The following is a 20000-nucleotide window of genomic DNA, read 5'->3' on the forward strand; positions in this document are numbered from 1 at the left end:
AAGACGAAAAAACTGAGGATATGGAAGATAATACACAAATAGTGCGCTTATACAACTCCGTGCTCTCAGGCCAGCGTTATCGTAAACAGAGGAAATAATACTAAGCAAGGAAATAGCTATGTTGAAAAAAGCTCTTGTCTCGCGGCGGTGTGTGTGTGTGGGCTCAATCCTCAGGCGGGGGGCGGCTTGTCACCCCGGCACCCAAGGGACGGGGGCCGTTGGGCGGGGGAGGGGCGGGGGAAAGACAGGGAGAGAGGTGAGAGGAATAATAAACAAAGCAAGTGAACCGACATATTTTCTTTCTATTACTGTATCTTCTACCTACTTTAATATCCTTTTGAATCTTGTGAAATAATGTTGAAATGTTTAGTAAATGTTTCGTTGTGTTGTTTGTCATGCACGGCGTGATGAAAATGTTGTGCAGTGAACATTTAGCCTAAGGGAATGTGTGCTGCACCTGCGATAGTGATTTTTATACACACACATTAAAAGGGAGTCAATTATTGTTGCATTTTATAAATAAGATAAATGGTACGTACATTGCCGGATGACTAATCACTGCAATGCACTTTACGCTCCATTCAGTAATGACTTTGTATTAAAAACAAACGTCACAACAGCAAACAAGAAATATATTTAAACTAATTAAATTTGATGTTTATTTGATGAGTAAGTGACGAGCGTCCATATCAAGGCTGAGTGGCGGGCCGTTGCGCAGTGACGTCATGTGTTGCACAAGATGGGCGGGGTGCCGCGGCCTCGCCCCAGCCCGCCGCTTCAGGTATCCCGCCACCTCTTATCTTATCGCGCTGTTAAACGTGCCGGGTAGCAGACACCGACTTGACCTCCATGTTGTTGTCAAGACTCATTTCCACTGAGTTTTGTATCTTCTCTCAGTATTAAGTCATGTCTATCGACAATATCCTTATAAAACAGGACAGTTGATAGATTCTTAGCAGATCAAATTAAGGTTAAAGGAAGGCGCTAAAGACAGGGGGCATTAGTGAGGTGTCCTATTTGACTACTGATCATGGCTCTGTGCACGTCGCCCTCACACCTGCACCCCGCCTACGTCAGTCGAAGTTTTTTTTTTTTTTTTTTTTTTATCCTAGTGTCATCATGTAGGTACGTGGTGTTAATAGGAGTAATAACAGGTTTGAAGTTACGCTCCCTGATAACGGTAACCATTGCAAATTTTATCACATGTCACGTTGTTGGAGAAAACGACTCACTGATGACTTAATGAATAATTATAGAAGTGGTGTCCGGGTGTCTGAATCTAGTAATTTACCCTTAGTGTGGTTAAAAATGAAGTTTATGTTTGTAAGATCTTCCCATAGCTTGCTATACGAGTAGTCACACTTTAAACCTTTGAGTGTTTTTTTTTTTTATAGTTTAATGAAATACGCTTGTGTAAATCTGTATTATAATTTCTGAAAGATAACACACAAAAAAAGGGGATGTAAAAATTAGTGAAACTTATTAGTAGTATAGGTAGCTTCATATTTTTTTTTGTTTTGTTTTGTATAATCACTTTGTTCAATGAAATAAAACTGTATCATTAGCAGTCAAAGGGCTAATCCCATATTGAATACAGCCCATCCACTACCTCGAAGCAAAAAATCTGTAGAGTATGTAGATATGGTATACAATACCATGCCACAGCTTTGTTCAGTACACCTGGGAAAACACTTACCTTTCTGATGACAATGGGCCAGATAATGAACAGAGATATAGGCTGAAAGGCCGTACAGCTTAAAAGGGAGAGCAAAGGAAGGCAATCAGTGAAAGAGGCGAAGTCCGCACAATCAGAGACAATGGGAGTAAATTTGCCACTGCTCTTGTGATTACGGACGGAGATAATTTGTTGATATTACTATTACTACTACTACTACTACTACTACTACTAGTACTACACTGGCCTAAAATAACAAAACGGGAAAAAAAAGGCTCACTGAAAACTTACTGCTACTACTACTACTATTACTGCTACTGCTACTGCTACTGCTACTACTACTACTATCATATTCCATTACCAGCAGGCTTTTAATGTCACTAATATAAAGGCTTCCTGACTTTCTGCCATTTGTCATTCCTATTTTTGTACCATTGATGATGTAGTCGCTTTACCATGCTGGGTGGTGATTGGTGACGGTCAATTGATGGTGATGAAAGATAGTGACGGGGGGAGTGATGAGTAGTGATGGGGGGTGAAAGGTAATGATAGGGAGTAATGGAATGTAATAGAGTGATGGGTAGTTATAAGTAGTGATGGGTAGTGTTAAATAATGATGAATGGTGATGAAGAATGACGGGAAGTAATCGATAGTGATGAGTAATGATGCGCTGTGATGGAGAATGATGAGTGGTGATAATGAGCAGTGATTTGTGGTGATGTTGGATTTACAGTGACGAGGATTCATGGAAAGTGGTAAAAGGTGATAGGCAATGAAAAGTAGTGATGTGTAGTGTGGATTTCAGGCATCAATACGAAGAAAAAGAATAATACTAAAAAAAAAAAAAGCTTTTTCTGATTCTTGGATTCGTCATAAAACACCGGACGCTAGACGTAATATGATAAGATAGGAAGATATAGGAAGTTCTTTACACTTCAGCACAGACACATACGTAGTTTGAAGTTTTCTTAAAACCTCATTTATCTTTTGTCTTTCTGCACTTACTCGTAAATCGTGTAACCCTTAAATCACCAACACATTCAGGAAATACACGTCATTCTGTATGGTGTATCACGTTCTTTCATTAAAGTTAAGAGTTTTATATGATGTTCAGTTTTTGCCTCAAATTTGTTTCAGTTCCTGTAATTCACTGTTATTAAATGGCATGTAGTAAGTATTATTGCTTATTGCTGGTAATGGAAGGTGTCGGTGTCGCATGAGGAGTCAGGACGATAATCAGGCACACTGATAAACTTTTCCCTCGTGAGGCGGCTGCACAATAACTGCACAATAACACAGCAATCACACGGAACACTCAGTAGGAAATGATAAGTCAAATGGCGGTGACTTGGAGGGAAGGAATTTTTCGTGTAATATTCAACCAAAATAAAAAGACAGCCTGAAGGTGAATCGTGACCAGTTAAGAAATTAGCTGCCAGGTGAGAGTGTAGTCACTAAACTAGTTCGAAAGCTTGCCAGTTTTGCATGGCTAAATTGGTCCACTAAATACCTTGATTAGTTGCTGAAACTTCAGCGCCCACTCAAAATCCAAGTCTCACCCATTTAAAGTCTGAGAGTTACTGGAGGACGTTTCATCCCCAAGACTTGCGGTCATTAGTCTTGGCGGAGTACCGCGAGTACAAACTTCTCGAAGGAACTTTTCTTATCAAAAGAGAAAGTCGTCCATTAAAACATTACGTCTCCAGATGGCAACACATTCACCAAACTAGTTGGAGAGGTTGCCGCAGCCGGGAGTGCAATGATTGTAACCGGCGCGCGGAATTTGTCATTTCCAGCGCTGGGTGAGGCGGACGCAGACACACCGTGGCCTCGGGGATAAGCTCACCCCGGTGTAATATTACTTCATAACTTCCCACTCTTTCATCGCTGAAAATAGTTGATGTATTGCAGATTTAGGCTTGACTTTTATTACAGCCGCACTGCACTGCTTTGTTTTATGTCCATTTGTTTTAATTATTTGCTCCATACTCTTTGTCACACACGGGGATCACCGCGGCACTAATTAATTGACAGATACCTGTGCCATTTCTAACTTTTTGTATTTATAAAATTTTTATGCCTATTTTTTATATTTCTTTCTGCCAACAAAGTATCAGCTTGTGCAAAATTAATTAACAACAAATTGGCACTACATGAATGAATCAGTCTTATTGTAGATCCGCCTCAAAGAAGCCATCGCCCTTGTGTGTGTGTGTGTGTGTGTGTGTGTGTGTGTGTGTGTGAGAGAGAGAGAGAGAGAGAGAGAGAGAGAGAGAGAGAGAGAGAGAGAGAGAGAGAGAGAGAGAGAGAGAGAGAGAGAGAGAGAGAGAGAGAGAGAGAGAGAGAGAGAGAGAGAGGGAGAGTATGTGTGTGTGTGTGTGTGTGTGTGTGTGTGTGTGTGTGTGTGTGTGTGTGTGTGTGTGTGTGTGTGTGTGTGTGGTGTGCATCGCGCAGATATGAGGATTCTTTCGACTCAGCAAACTTCACCAGTGACTTCTGCGATACTGAAGTGTCTAATTAAGCAATATCGACGTCTGGTAAAAATGCAACTTTGCAATACCGTGAACTGGAGTGGCGGAAAGAACGCGAGGGAAGAGTTTGTGGGAAGGATAACGATACGAGAGGTTGGAAGGCGAGGCTGCGAGGGGGAGAAACAGGAGAGGCTTAGTGAGGAGGGATATGAGGGGAGAGAATGGATGGGAGAGGCTGAAAGGAAGAGTCATGAGGTGTGAGGTGAGGGAGGAGAGCTGTGAGAGGAAAATTTGCAGGGAAGACAATAAAGGAGAGAGGCCTGAGTGGAGGGAGAGGCTGTAGAGGAGAGATTACCGTGGAGGAAGTGCATGAAAGAGGAGAGATAAGAGAAAAGAAGTCGTTGGGTAACGTAGTTGTGGAGAAAATGGGTGACGGGAGACAGGAGGAGAGAATACGTAAGAATATATGAAAAGAACAGATATCAGGAGACATGCTGGTCTATAATGAGGGTATCTGTTTAACAATTTACTTGGTGTAGACGACAGGACAATAGTAGAACAAGGCTCTCTCCCCGCCCACCGCTTCCCCAGGCATGTACAAGAAAAATTAAGATAGAGAAATACACAATACTACACAACCACCACCACCAGCGCTCTTTTTTCGCTGTACCTCGCATCTGAAAGATATGAAAAACAATAAGGGAAATATGATTTGTTGGTGAAAAAACATACTTCCTCGAAATGCTAATCTAATCTGGACCTGAAAGCAAATATAGCTTCCAAGCTGACAATTGTTGTTGGAAGTGGTAAACAGTTTTGACCCTGAAAGTGGTTCTCTTATAAATGTGTTACATCTCTACCTCGCTGTAACTTCACGCCACTTTCTCTCTCTCTCTCTCTCTTTTTTTTTTTTGTCATGTGATTTGTGTGGAAAATTTCTTCAATGTCTATTTTATCGAGTCCCGGCCCTTGAGCATAGTCGTGGTCAAAGGTGCATCAACCTCCCGGCGCACTTGTTATATATTTCCACTACTTTTAAGTCGTCTGATTTGCTCACAATCTTATGATGAAACTTTATTAGCGATGGCAGACAGATCAGAGAACTTATGGCTGAGGGAAAGTCGCCTTACACAATTGAATATAAGTGTAGTACATTACTCGACTTTTGTCCATGATTGTACTAGTGGCTGATGAAGGTAACGAATTTGCTCTTATAATGAACCATCTTTTGAAATGCTCAACTTCCATCATGACAGTTTTCAAAGGACACAGAGGTGATTAGTCTGGCTTTCATTAATACATTTTTCCCACTAACGACGTAGGAGAGTCCATGGTAAATCATCACTGGAGTCATGAAAACACTCTTGAAAACAACCAATAACTTCCACTAGAATCTGTTAAAAGTTGTCGAGATAAAGCGCCGGAATGTTTGACGGTACAGCGCTGCATGAGACTTTAAAGACAACATCAAGACAACCAGACTCAGGGAAGACGTGCGGCAGGACGAGGCTGGCACAAATATTCCTAACAAGTTTTCGCCTCTCCTTTCCTTCCCTGAGAAAAGCGACCTTCCTTCCCTCCATTCTTCCCTCTGTGCTTCCCTCCATCTTTCTCCTAGCTAGAATGAACCACCTGTCTCTCTTCCTCTTTGTCCTTTCCCTCACTTGGCATGGTCACCCTCCCCTTCCCTTCCTTCCCTCCAAGCATGAAGTGACAGTGTAACCAAGAATATCCCACAGTATAAGCTCGCCTCCTTTCATGTGCTTCTCTTTCCAACCCCCAAAGCCTGAATTTCTAACCTCGGCAGTGTCTTCTTTCTTTCTCTGTCTATCCGTTTTTTTTTTTTGTCTGTCTGTCAGTCTGTCTGTCTGTTTGTCTGTTGTGTCTGTTTTGTCTGTTTGTCTGTCTGTCTGTCTGTCTGTCTGTCTGTCTGTCTGTCTGTCTATCTATCTATCTATCTATCTATTCGTTCCAAAACTTTGAAGAGTAATATTTCTCTCTCTCTCTCTCTCTCTCTCTCTCTCTCTCTCTCTCTCTCTCTCTCTCTCTCTCTCTCTCTCTCTCTCTCTCTCTCTCTCTCTCTCTCAGCCTGGCTCATAATATTAAACAATCTATCCCTTAGAGAACTTTGCCGGATGGAAAAGTGTAGCGCGTATTAAAAAAATTAGCCAGAAATTATTTCCTTTCCAGATTGTGAGTGAAAAGATTTACTTGATAGTTTGACCACTTGTGTCTCAGTACCGGATTTTAATAATGAGCGGGCATTACACCTCAGTGCAACACGGAATTAAGAACACTGCCTGCTTATGTAGTCTTGTAAGAAGGCGTAAAAAATAAATATGATAATGAAATACAATAAATAAACAAATAGAAAAAGTAAATAGATAAAGATTAAAAGATACATAGGTTGATAAATAGATGGGTAGCGAGAGAGAGAGAGAGAGAGAGAGAGAGAGAGAGAGAGAGAGAGAGAGAGAGAGAGAGAGAGAGAGAGAGGACCGAGTTTTACTTTCAAATACTTGCAAACAAAATTAGTAACATACTCGTAACATGCGAGAGTGGAAAATTGATACTCGTAAATGTATTGATTATAGAAAACGTGTTCCATATACTATTGGAAAACAATAGCAGGGAGAAGAACGGAGTGTTATTGCATATTTTTTTTTCCAAGGATTACTGAAACAAACACCATCACCACGCGCAACAATATTGTTATACCTCACCATCACCATCATTTTCTGCCGCCACCACCACCACCACCACCACCACAAATAAAACTACTCCATTCATTCCTATCTTTCACCACCAACATCACCACAAACATTTCCTCCACCACCACGTCTTTCTCCTCCTCCTCTTTTTTTATTCTTTTCCACCACATTATCAGTTTATCACCACCTTCACCACCACCGCTACATTTCACCACACACTTCCCAATTCTCCACCACACTTTACCACACTACCCCAGTAACCTACCCACCTACGCACACACACACACACACACACACACACACACACACACGCACGGTCCACATATCACCCTCCCCCCACTTCTTCCTCTTCCCTCTCTTTTCCCCTCAAGATTAACCGCTTGCAAGAGAGAGAGAGAGAGAGAGAGAGAGAGAGAGAGAGAGAGAGAGAGAGAGAGAGAGAGAGAGAGAGAGAGAGAGAGGGGAGTAGCCATCTGTTGCACTTTCTTAACTTCACAAACTCTTCTCCCTGATTAATTGTGAGCCGTAAATTGTGTGTATCCTCCAATATTTCCTGGCTTATTTTATCCCTTCACGCTACACTTTTCACTGTTTTTGTTGTTATTATTATTACTTTGTTTACCTTCCCGGCTGTTACATCTTGATCCTCTTCTTGTTCTATAGCTTTATTCTTTTCCTTGCTTTTTTTTCTTGTGTATCCTCCTTTTTCTTTCCCTCTTCTTTTCTTTCGGTCTTTTTTTTCTCTCTCTCTCCTTTTTCTCTTTCTTTCGTTGTCTCCTTTTTCTTCTTTTCTTTTTCTTCGTCTTCCTCTTCCTCTTCTTCTTCTTCTTTTTTTTTCTTCTTCTTCTTCTTCTTTCTCTTTCTTCTCTTGCCTTTTCTCCTTTTCTTTCATTATTTCTGATTTAGACTTTTATTTGCTATTCTTCATTCCTCTTCCTCCTCTTCCTCCTCCTCCTCCTCCTGGTCTTTATTCCCTCGCAGTCCATTCCACTATTACATCTATAAAAAAACAAATTCTTACATTTCCCTTCCCAGAATTCCCATCATGCTTCACGCTTTCCATTCATTAGCGCATCCCCGCTTCACTTTTGTCACTGTCCGCGTCTGTACCAACATTTTTCCTGCGTTATTTTTTTTTTCTCGCTTTCACGTCAGCTCTATTTTGGGTTGCGTTTTCAGTATAGTCTCCTCTCCCCGTAGACTTAAGGTATTAAACTCTCATTATACATTCACTACTGTTACCACTATTGTCACCACCCTCACCACTGTTACTACGACTGCTACTGTTACTATTGCTGCTACTACTGCCACCATCATTACTTACTGTGCTGTTCTGGCTCTCTTTTCATCATACTTCCCTCACACTCCTCACTACTATCACCACCACCACTATTTCTGCCATTTCGTACCATGTTTTCCCATCTTGTTTTTGCATCCCACTGCCACCATTTGTATCCTCGCCACTCTCACCACCACTGCCACCATTACGTTGTGTGTTGTCCCTTCTTTTCCACTAGAGCTTAGTATGGAGTAGAGAAAGCAATTAGTTTATATTTTTTTTTTCTAAGTGTATTCGTATCGTGTTTATTGTTTGATAATAATATAAATAATGATGATAATGATAATGATTATTCACCTTTTCACTGTTAGATTTATTTATTTACTCTCTCTCTCTCTCTCTCTCTCTCTCTCTCTCTCTCTCTCTCTCTCTCTCTCTCTCTCTCTCTCTCTCTCTCTCTCTCTCTCTCTCTCTCTATTTTTTTCTTTTTACTTAATTTAAACACCTGTACTTTTTTTTTACGCTTTTGTACTTCAGTCTCTTAAATATCTGTTCAGCTAAGAACACACAAAATTAACCCATGTTCTCTTTTTTCCTTGTGTGTCAATGTAAACAACTTTTTTTGTATCTTGCCTTTTTGAATATCGTGTATATACTAGAAGACACAGAATTACGTCCTGTGTTCTCTTTCTTATGTATCCAAGCAAACCAAATTTTACGCTCCTCTCATTGACAGCAATTGACAACTAGGGCAGTGTAGCCTTTAACTTTGTACTGTTCTCAAGCTAAAGACAGAGACTAAATTTAGTGAGGAGTGTCCTTGGTGAGCAGAGAGATCTGTTCACTCACCCACACACGCAACACAATAGAGAGAGCGCGGTAACCTTATTAATGAAGGGTGGGGGCAGAGGCTGAGAGGTGCTGAATGTTGCATTGGTCTATCAGGAGTGCATTTATAAAACACTCGAATCTGTAATTTACGAAGGCCAGGTACAATGAGTCGTTCGTACCTGAGAGAAAGTGGGCGGGAGGAACGGAGAGAGAGAGAGAGAGAGAGAGAGAGAGAGAGAGAGAGAGAGAGAGAGAGAGAGAGAGAGAGAGAGAGAGAGAGAGAGAGGGGGGAGGGATAAGCATATAGGTGGGAAGGAAGAATGAATGACAACAATGTGCTGAAAAGAAATAAGAAAAGTATCTCACACACACACGCAAACACACACACACACGCACACACACACACACACACACACACACACACACACACACACACACACACACACAAAACAGCACAATACAACGCATACACCTCAAACTAATAACAATCTTTGAAGTACATACATACATACATACATACTCAACTTCCTCCACCCTTACACATCACACAACATCAAACAGCAGCACCAACCCTCACACTACATACTCACATACATTACATACATACTTGTCCTCCTCAACCCGCCCACCCCACCCTCCATCCTGCTCACACACAACACACACCCCACACTAAACCACAGAACCAACCCACACAACACACACCCATCCTTTTCCTTCCTCCACATCCTCCCCAACTTAACTCAATACAACACGACACTTCCTAACTCCACAAATCACCCCATCACACCTACCTAGTATTCGCACGTTGCTAAGAGTCGTGTTTGCTTTTTGAATGTAATTGGCTCGTGATCCCCTTGCAGCTGCGTTTATTTAGAGACACTTCCCCGTATTCAGCGCGGCACTGAGGCACTCAAGGGCCCGGTAAGCTTCGTGCATTGTCAGCCGGAGCGTCTTGAGTCACTCGTGCGTCATTGTTGGCCTTGCGGGAGGTGGTGGTGGTGGTGGAGGTGGAGGCGGAGGGAAGAGGACAGGAGAGATGAAAGGCACGAAAGGAGAAAGGAGGAGGAGGAGGAGGACGTGAAGGAGGAGAAAGAGTGCAAAGGAAAGAAAGCATGTAAGGAAAAGGATGAAGAGAAGGAGGAGGATAAGTGGAGAGAAAGAAGGGAGATGATAAAAGAGTGTGAAGGGATGAAATGAAAGAAGGAAGGAAGAAAGGAGGAAGAGGAGGAAAAGAAGTGGGGAGGAGGAAGAGGAAAAGGAAGAGGAAGAGGAGGAGGAAGAGGAAGAAAAAAAAGAATAAGAAGAACAGGAGGAGGAGGAGGAGGAGGAGGAGAGGGACAAGGAAAAGAAAAGGTGAAGGAGGAAAAACTAGAAAATTTAAAAGAACCAGAGCAGAGAAAACTGGAAACAGAAAAAAAAATATGGAATGAATGAATAGAAGGAAGAGGAGGACAAGGAAATGGAGGAGGAGGGGAATAAAAGAAAGAAAAGCAATCATAGGAAAAAGATGAGCGAAATGATAAAAAAAAAAAAACACGGGCGTAGAGAAAGGAAGAATGAGAGACTGGGAGAGGTACGGAGAAGAAGAAGAGGAGAATGAGAGAAGGAAAAAAAAAATCTAGGAGAAAGATGTGTAAAGGCCAAGAAGGGAAGAATGGGCGACTGGAGAATGTACCAAGAGGAGAAGGAGAAAGAGGAGGAGGAGGAGGAGGAGAAGGAGGAGGAGGAGGAATATAAGAGGAGGGAAAGACACGAGGAGAGAGGACTGAAAAGATGAAAGAGGCAAGGAAGGGTCAGCGAAGTACGTAGTTAAGAGAGAGAGAGAGAGAGAGAGAGAGAGAGAGAGAGAGAGAGAGAGAGAGAGAGAGAGAGAGAGAGAGAGAGAGAGAGAGAGAGAGAGAGAGAGAGACTTGGTAGGAATTTAGAGAAGGAAAGTAGAAAGGGGCTGGAAAGTGAGGGAGTTAGGATAACGAAAAAAAAAAAAAGGAAGAGGAAGAAATACAGAAATAACAGAGGAATGAAGAGAAGGAAGAAAGAAAAAAGTTGGATGAGAAATGTAGATGGAAGGGGAAAGGGAAAGAAAGAAATGGAGGAGGAAAGAGACTGTAAGGGAGAAATAATTTAAAAGAAAGAAGGAGGGAAAGGATAAGGGAAAAATGAAAATATAATAAGTAAAAAAAAACGTTAGGAAAGAAAAGGAAAACAAAGGGAAGGAAAGTGAAGGAAAAGAGAAAAAAAAAGGAAAATGAAGGAACAGAAATGAAAAGGGTGAAAAGAGGAGAGGAAATAAAAAAACAAGAGAAAAATAAGGTAAGGAAAGGAAAAGTAAGGAAAATAAGAAATGGAAAAAGAAGACATAAGGGAAGGGAAGAAAACAAAAGATACGTAGGAAAGTAACGAAAAGAAAAGGGAATAAATGAAAAGAAAGAAAGAGGGGGAAAATAACAAAAAGGAAAGGAAAAAAATAAAAGAATGGAAGAAAACAAAATTATAGGAGAGAAGGAGAGGTAGTAGTGAAGATGCGAATGGGAAAGAAGAGCGAGAGGTCCCCATGAATGTTTAGTGTCGCTGTGGAGTCACTCTGGCCCTCGCTGCCTTAATGTTTTCCTTCCCTCTCTCTCTCCATCCCTCTCTCTTTTTCGGAGCCAAATGAGTGCCACTTGCTTAGGCCTGTGACGCTCTCCCCCTTGTGTCAATGTGAACCCGTGTGTGTGCGTATATATGTGTGTGTGTGTGTGTGTGTGTGTGTGTGTGTGTGTGTGTGTTCATCGAGGCGGTAAGTGTTTTGCTCCTTCTCTTCCTCGCTTATTTTTCTTTACCAGCGTCCCAGCAAATGAGTGTCTCTCTTGTTGTTTGCCCTTTTATCTGAACAAGAGACTCAAGGTGGACGCTTTACGATGCTCTTTTGTCAGCCATTTTCATTGTCATTGCAGTCGTACGAGAACCTGATGAGCAGCGACGCGGAGAGCAGCGCAGGGGAGCCTCGGAGCAGCGGCGCGGTGGAGGCGGCGGAGACAGGCAGTGGAGTTCTGGACACCAGCCTTAAGGAACCAGAGGTGCTCACGCCGCAGCAGATTGATGAACAGCTGCACCGGCATGAACAGGGTGAGGATGCTTGGGGGATGGAGGGAGAGGGAGAGACTGTAGGGAGAGGGTAGGGAAAGAACAGGTGGAGAGGGAAGGGAAGAAGGGAAGGATAGGGAAAATAGGGAGAGAAAAGGACAGGGGGAGAGGGAAGGGAAGAAGGGAAGAACAGGGAAAGGAGGAGGGAGAGAAGGAAAGATAAGGTGAGACTGCAGGAGGGTAGAGATAGAGAGAGAGGGGAAGGCAGGAAGAGAGGAAGGGTGAGAGGGAAAAACAGGGAGAGAGGGAAGAACAGGGTGAGGCTGCAGGAGGAGAGAGAGAGAGAGAGAGAGAGAGAGAGAGAGAGAGAGAGAGAGAGAGAGAGAGAGAGAGAGAGAGAGAGAGAGAGAGAAGAAGAAGAAGAAGAAGAAGAAGAAAGAACAGGCAGAGAGGGAGAAGAGAAAAGAACAGTGAGAGAGGAAGAAAAGGGCAGTGTAGATGGGAGAGGAACGCCTAATCCACCATGAATGAAATAGAGGTGTTTTTCAGGAAGGAAGGAAAAGAGAGCTGGAAAGGGAAGGAGGCAGGGAAGAGAGAGAGAGAGAGAGAGAAAGGGTGGTAGGGATGAGAGACGGGGAGACGGGGAGTAAAAGTATCCTGCCTGCTTTTAATGAGGAAATAGAGGTGTTTTAAAGGAGGAGGGGAAGGGACAGGGAAACGAGGGAGGGAAAAAGGAAGAGGAAGAGAGAGAGACGGAAAAAGGAAGAGGAAGACTTGATTATCATGAACGAAATTAAATAAAAATAAAAGTGTTCTCTTAAAGGAAGGGGAAGTGAAGAATGACACGGAAAAAGACAAAATGAATAGAGAGGAAAGAACGAACAAAAGAATGAGGAGGGATAGAACAACAGGCAAGGAGGAAAGGAAATAAGAGGTCACAAGGAAAGGAGAGCAAAGCATTGTGAGCGAGAGATGAGATAAGTATGTGCTTAGAGGGAGAAGAGGATGAAGAAGAGGGGACAGGAGGAATTAGGAGTGGAAAGAGTGGAAGGGGAGAAGGAGGGCAAAATAAAAGTAGCATTAAGAAAACAAAGCAGGATGGTGATGGTGGTGACGGTGGTGGTGGTGATGTAACTTCCCTAACGACATCTTACCTGTCAATCATCTCACTCCTTCCTTCCTCTTTCTTCTATCACCGTCATCCTGCTGCAGGTCTCAATTAGTTATCCCTTCCCTCTTGTTGTCAGTCCCTGCATGTTATTACTCCCCTCATGTTATCAACCCGTCACTGCCTTGTATCACTGTCACTGAGTTTTTTCCTTTTGTTACTTTAGCTTTTTGTTTATCACTGCCTATTGGTCGCTGTCACGCCACCGCTCTCTGTTATCACTGTCACTCTATTCTTTCTATATGTTAGTCTTTGATATTAATGCCTATATACTGCTATCAGCTCGTCCCTGTCCCCTGTTGTCGCTGCCCGAAACAAATCAGCTTGATTCTGTATTTCATGCTGCGTATGACTTAAAATTTTTCAAGAGGGAAATTTCTAGACATGTTATTAATTTGGTGTTATTTTAGTCTGCTCTCTTTTGGGACTAGTATCTTAGGTTGATCCTTTTATTCACCGTCTTTTTGTTGCCTTAGGCCAGAACCCCTCTTACATAACACACACACACACACACACACACACACACACACACACACACACACACACACACACACACACACACACACACACACACACACACACACACACACACACACACACACACACACACACACACACACACACACCTTTTCCCTCACCATTCTTTGCTCCCATCACTACCGCCATATTCACTGGAGCCCGTGCTGGTGTCTGATGCCCTCCGCCCTCCCCTCGCCTGCAGGAGTGGAGCACGCCCTGTACCGTGCCAAGGTGTGGAGCAAGTACGCCAAGGATGTGATCGCCTACATCGAGAAGCGCGCCCAGCTTGACCTGGACCACTGCCGCGCCCTCACCAAGCTGGCGCACGTCACGCGGCCCGCACTCAAGGACGAGGTGAGCTCACCGCCTAAGATAAGATAACATATTTTTCTCTAACCACAATATCGTTGTTTGCGATTAAAAATACGCAACAATAGGTGAGGTTAAAATTTATTCTAGATGTGGAACTTATGGATCCAATGAATGAAGCACAAGTTAAAACGTCCACAGAGAGCAATGGAGAGGTCAGTGTGAGTTACATGGCAGATATTATTCGAAATTAAAATGGAAAAGGTCAGATGTGGCCAGATGTGGAAAGGAATAACTGCTGTAGCAAAGGCTGACCGGCTGCACCCCAGGAGATGGTGGGCGGGATAGAGGGAGACTAGATTGGTTATAGAATTGCAAATTTTGCCATCAAAACCTGGCAGGTAATAACACACTGCGCGACTCATGGCAAAGGTTTGGATGTCTGTTCACCACTGGAATTAGAACGGGTTATAATAGAGTGTGTGTGTGTGTGTGTGTGTGTGTGTGTGTGTGTGTGTGTGTGTGTGTGTGTGTGTGTGTGTGTGTGTGTATCTGTGTAGATGTACAACTCTACAAAGGCCTCACCTAGAGAGATATTTAATGCATTTAGGAGGGAATGGAGTCGTATTTCTCTCTTTCATCATGGCTCAAACACCACGAACGTCGGCAGAAACCTCTCAACTTCTGTAGGGTGGAGGAGGGATGATTAGATGGACACACGATACAGGTCTTGAGGAGCCTTGATAAGTTTGACAACATCGATCACTAAAAGTTCCTTGACCTCAGAACGCGGGCGACGACGAGGAGCACCGGCATGCTCCAAACACCAGAAAATGTAACAAGAAATCAGAACAATCTTTTATTTTCTCGCAACAATCTCTTTTTTCTCCATTCATGCTCAATACGAAAAATAGAAAGGAGAAAAGAAGCAGTCGCGAGTATAACATCAGTACATTTTTTCCCCCATGTCCCTACTTTTCCACCTTCCTGCATCTTTTTCGTCCGTGCCTTCCCTCGTTCCTGCCTCCATCTAACTGATAATGTCATCGTGGTTCCAGAGCTTCCTGCCGTTCCAGTCGATCTACTGCACCGCGCTGGACCAGGACATCGAAAACTGCGCCCAGCTCTCCCAGACCTCGACGCTGCTGCTCACACAGAAGTTTGTGGAGGTGAGTGCTTCTCTTTTTTATGGCTTTGCTTTACGAGTTTGTTTGTCTGTTTGTCTCCATCTGTGTGTGTGTGTGTATGTGTGTGTGTGTGTGTGTGTGTGTGTGTTCGTTTATTGTCTGTCTGTCTCTGTCTGCCTGTTTTATGTGTTTGTTGGCTATCGGCTTTTTATTCCTTTTATTTTTTCATCCTGTCTTTCTTTTTCTGTGTATCTGTTTATGATCTCTCTCTCTCTCTCTCTCTCTCTCTCTCTCTCTCTCTCTCTCTCTCTCTCTCTCTCTCTCTCTCTCTCTCTCTCTCTCTCTCTCTCTCTCTCTCTCTCTCTCTCTCTCAGGCCGTTCAGTCCTAAAAACTCTGTGATACACTGCATATGCATGTGTTTGTCTTGTCCATTTCTTTGCCCGTGTCTGTTTCTGGATCAAAAGTGCAAGAAGACCCACAGTCATATCCGCTGCAACTCTGTGTGTGCGATGGAGTCACAGCAGATATGAAATCACGGAAATATTGTGTGTGCGATGGAGTCACAGCAGATATGAAATCACGGAAATATTACGCCGAGTGATTTTTGCAGGAGGGGTTAAACGCCCAATAAAATTTCTCCATGACTTCCTCAGCTGCAAGACCTTACCTTTACTACGCCACTTCTGTATTTTCACATAAACTTCAGGTAAACTGTGTAAAAAATTTTTTTGTATGTACAGAAAAAAAAAAGGGAAGAATATAAGGTTAGTTTTATTTTTTTTCTGTTCTACGAAATAGTATGCGAAACTGATACAAACATGAGCGTTTCAAAAGTTATGGTTGATTATCGGGAAGCTCTTAGCAGTGAAATGGTTGAAAAGAACAGTACCACCAAATTATCACCTCTGACATACTACTGCTACTGAATTATAACCATTGTACTAAAGCCTGAAAAAAAAAAATCACCATAATCCAAATGATCATAATTGCACTAAGTTATGAAATAAAAAAAAAAAAAGGTACCACCAAATTAACATCCCCTTGTGCTAACTTGTTACAATGTACTACTAGTTTATAACCACTGCACTAAGTTACTTCCGCCTCATGAAACTTTATATACCGGCGTTACGTGATCCTGTTATTGAGACGGAGAAAACCAGTTACTTAGTCAATCAGTCAATCACGCCTTGAATTACTGTGAATAACCTTAACCCTTTCACTGATGTGGTCGTTTTTCGTTAACCTTCCTAGCACTGTAAAAAATGGTTTGTATTGAGACACGTGAGAAAAAAAGAAACAGAAGTATGATTTTGTCTTTTTTTTTTACGCTGCATAAATATTTATGAGAAGTTAGCACAAAAAGAGGCGAAAATTTCTTTGGCAGTGAAAGAGTTAACGTACTTGATAATCTTTGAGGCTCAGTAGTGCTGTATAGCTTTAGAAAATAAGCCATAGCACTTCTTTATTTTCTGTATGACGTCAGTAGTCCTTTGGAGAACCTCTGAAGAAGCCCCAAGAAAACCACAGGAAAGTTGTGCAGCAAATAGAAGTCGTATAGTAGTAAATCAGTAAGGTCTGGTCTGCCATTGCCCTCTGCCTCGTGTGTCGTAAGAAAATATCCTGCCTCGAAAAAGCTGACTAACTAAAATGTTCCTTATTGAAAGCGCAACGCGGGAAAGTATATCTCTTCTACTTTTATAATTCCTCTCCAAATAGTCTCACATTTTGACTAGCAGATGAGCGGACTCTTTTTTTTTTCTTTCTTTCTTTCTTTGCGACGTCGTGCCAGTCTCACTCACACGTAAAAGAAGAAGAAAATAATTCACTCGTCTGTAAAATTTTCTTCTTAGATGAGATGAGTCGCGCTTCTTAAAATAAATAAAAGTGTCTCAGAATATTCATTTTATGCTGAAGGGGAAAACTTAGGTTCTTCTTTTGAGTCCTTCATCGAGGCTTACTTTATGTGTAAATTTAATTCCAACGCACCTTACAAGCTTAATATCGTTGTTCCCAGCAGAGGATGAATGGCAGCCAGGGCGGAGCCAAGGTAAGTATATTGTGGCTCGTGCTTGGTTGAGGCATTGTCATTGTTGCAACTCATTGGGTAATGGCTAAATGGGTCGCCTGCTGCCTCCCACCACACCGCCCTGTGTTGAGAAGGAAGGAGACAGTGAGGAGGCTGGGGTTGTGTAAGGTAGTGATAGGGAGGTGGTAGGAAGAGGGAGGATTGAAGTGAAGAGAGGAAGAAGGCTGTGATAGTTTGAAATGATGATGGGAGATGGTAAAGATGGTAAAGAGAGGGAGGAGTAAACTTTTGAAGAAGGAGAGATACTAGAGTGAGGAACAGTGATAGGGAGATGGTAAAGAGGATGAAGAGAAGTAATGGAGAGAGAAAGCTGTGAGTTTGAGATAATGGAGGGAAGAACAGTGATGGGGAAGGAAGAGGAAGATAATGAGAGAAGAGAGAGAGAAAGGGAGAGTTGATTTACAAGCAGGAACAAAATTTTAGGTTCTCACTAAACTGATTTTAGTAAAACCACGTTGCACAAACTGTAGTAGTATTAGGGAATCAAAACTAACTACAGTATGAGAGAGAAAAGTGTAATCAACGACTAGTATTGTTTGTTGGAATAGTTGTTTTTCGTCAGCTTTATTATCCAGTATTTAAACAAGGTCAACATTTCCGATGATTCACTTACCAAATTAGTATCCAGACGATTCTCCCTCAAGTCCGCTGCTGCACAATCTCTCCATCTTGTCTTGAGTCTTCCTTTCCTTCCTCCTTGTACTTCATGTGCAATACCCTTTCCTCATCTCCTATTGATATGGTAATTCGCCGTGCTTATAGTGAAGGTGGATGCACAAATGCTCTTTTCCCTCGCTTTCTTATATGGTAATTTGCTTGTAGTGAGGAAACTGATTAATTGACGAAGGTTTCACGGCGTCACACATCTAGGTCACAGAGGCAGCAGCCTGAGCAGACGCGGGTAGAGGAGCAGAAAGGGGTGGATGTTATTTCTTCTCATCAGACCTTAGTGGTGCATAAGTTATTTTTGGCGTCAGGAACGGTGACGTAAAGTGGTGGAAAGCTTTTGATTTATTCTCAGAGCGGAACAGTCTGACCTGTGTTTGATTTGTTATGCAGCACAAACAGAATATTTAAAGAAGCTTGAGTTTACTTGCCTCCGTGGAAATTTGACGGAAGGACGACATTAATGCGAGTGGATTGCCAGCTTTTAGGAAACAGTGGTGCCGCATAAATGGAAGTAAATGGATTGAGACGATGCACCTTTGTTTTTGCGTGGGTCCACTTGAATTATTCCTATGTTATGCCGCGCTGATGAGCCTCACAACTTCTCGCAAATACAAATAATGCATAGGAGCTTAACATGTGAGCCAGAGTGTGTGCATAGCTGTGTGATGAGAGACTGCATGGGTGACACCTGGCGGCACACTCCTTACTCACTCTCTCCCCAACTCCTGACAAGTGCAAGAGCGATAATTCTTCCACATATATTACATTCTCATGTTTGTGACATATTACATTTTGCGATGCTCATAATAACACACACACACACACACACACACACACACACACACACACACACACACACACACACACGCACACGCACTCACACGCACACACGTCCTCTCATGCTTTCGAGAATCACCAAATGTGTTATATGATAATTTGGTAAATATTTTCATGAATTTGGGTGTTTTTGCGGAAAATTAGTTTTGTGCTCATGCAAAGTCATTACTCACGTCAGGAAAATGCCTGGATTCGCATGTATTAATAGCTGAATGGATGAACAAAGAAAAAGAAAGTAAGCTATGAAATTATAAATGGATAAATAGATATACATACCTCAACCTTACAAACCTCAACACGATGCACATATACAAGTACACACACTAAGAGAACACAAACTGGTACCTCTCCTTAACTACTACCACCACGTAATATTCCAACCTAACAAACATTAGACACTCCTAGCACCGAACACCTCACTAAGGGATAAGAGAAAAGCACTACTGATTTTACCTGTCCCCCGTCACCTGCTGTACCTTCACTTCCACCACTCTCTCTCGCTCTCCCTCTCTCTCCTTCACCTCTGATAAGCCCGTCCCTTGAATAGCTCGAGATCAAGAGGGGAAACTGAAAGGCTTCCCATTAAACTCTGCGTAATAGTTGTCCATCAAATAGCGCTTACCAAATTGACTTGCTGAGAAAATTCTTTGCGGGAACAAAAAAAATAAAAAAAAGGTGAAAAAAGAGGGTATGGATTGAGGAGGAAGTAAAGTAGAGAGAGAGAGAGAGAGAGAGAGAGAGAGAGAGAGAGAGAGAGAGAGAGAGAGAGAGAGAGAGAGAGAGAGAGAGAGACCGGGATGTCATGAAAAGAGAGGAATGGGAAAAGAAACGAGTGGAAAGAGGAAGGATGGAAAGAACCGAGGAGAAAAATTGGGAATAAGTAAAATGAGAAGAGAAAAGAGGGAAGGGAGAGGGGAAAGAAAATATAAGAAAAGAAAAACGGAAAAAAGGAAGGATAAAAAGAGGAGAGAGAGAGAGAGAGAGAGAGAGAGAGAGAGAGAGAGAGAGAGAGAGAGAGAGAGAGAGAGAGAGAGAGAGAGAGAGAGAGAGAGAGAGCGTTTTTGTGAGTTAAGAGAATCAATCCAGCAAAAAATCTCTTACCAATTTCTCTCTCTCTCTCTCTCTCTCTCTCTCTCTCTCTCTCTCTCTCTCTCTCTCTCTCTCTCTCTCTCTCTCGCCTTTTTATTAGAGTCTGATGTGGTGACGCGGAAGAAAAGGGAAGGCTTAAGGAATGTTGGATGTGACGCTTCATG

The 20000-nt window shown here is 42.5% G+C and overlaps 1 protein-coding gene across 1 annotated transcript in view; it reads left to right on the forward strand.

The window, feature by feature from the left end:
• The window catches only part of LOC135106892 (rho GTPase-activating protein 45-like), a 182307-nt gene that overhangs the window by 114597 nt on the left and 47710 nt on the right, over positions 1 to 20000 (forward strand). The window contains exons 8-10 of the mRNA XM_064016283.1: positions 11881 to 12073; positions 13921 to 14072; positions 15086 to 15196. Of these exons, the coding sequence (XP_063872353.1) occupies positions 11881 to 12073; positions 13921 to 14072; positions 15086 to 15196 (456 nt within the window). The remainder of the gene's footprint in view (positions 1 to 11880; positions 12074 to 13920; positions 14073 to 15085; positions 15197 to 20000) is intronic.

The sequence above is a fragment of the Scylla paramamosain genome, chromosome 2 (genome assembly GCF_035594125.1).
Source record: "Scylla paramamosain isolate STU-SP2022 chromosome 2, ASM3559412v1, whole genome shotgun sequence".
Taxonomy (NCBI): domain Eukaryota; kingdom Metazoa; phylum Arthropoda; class Malacostraca; order Decapoda; family Portunidae; genus Scylla; species Scylla paramamosain.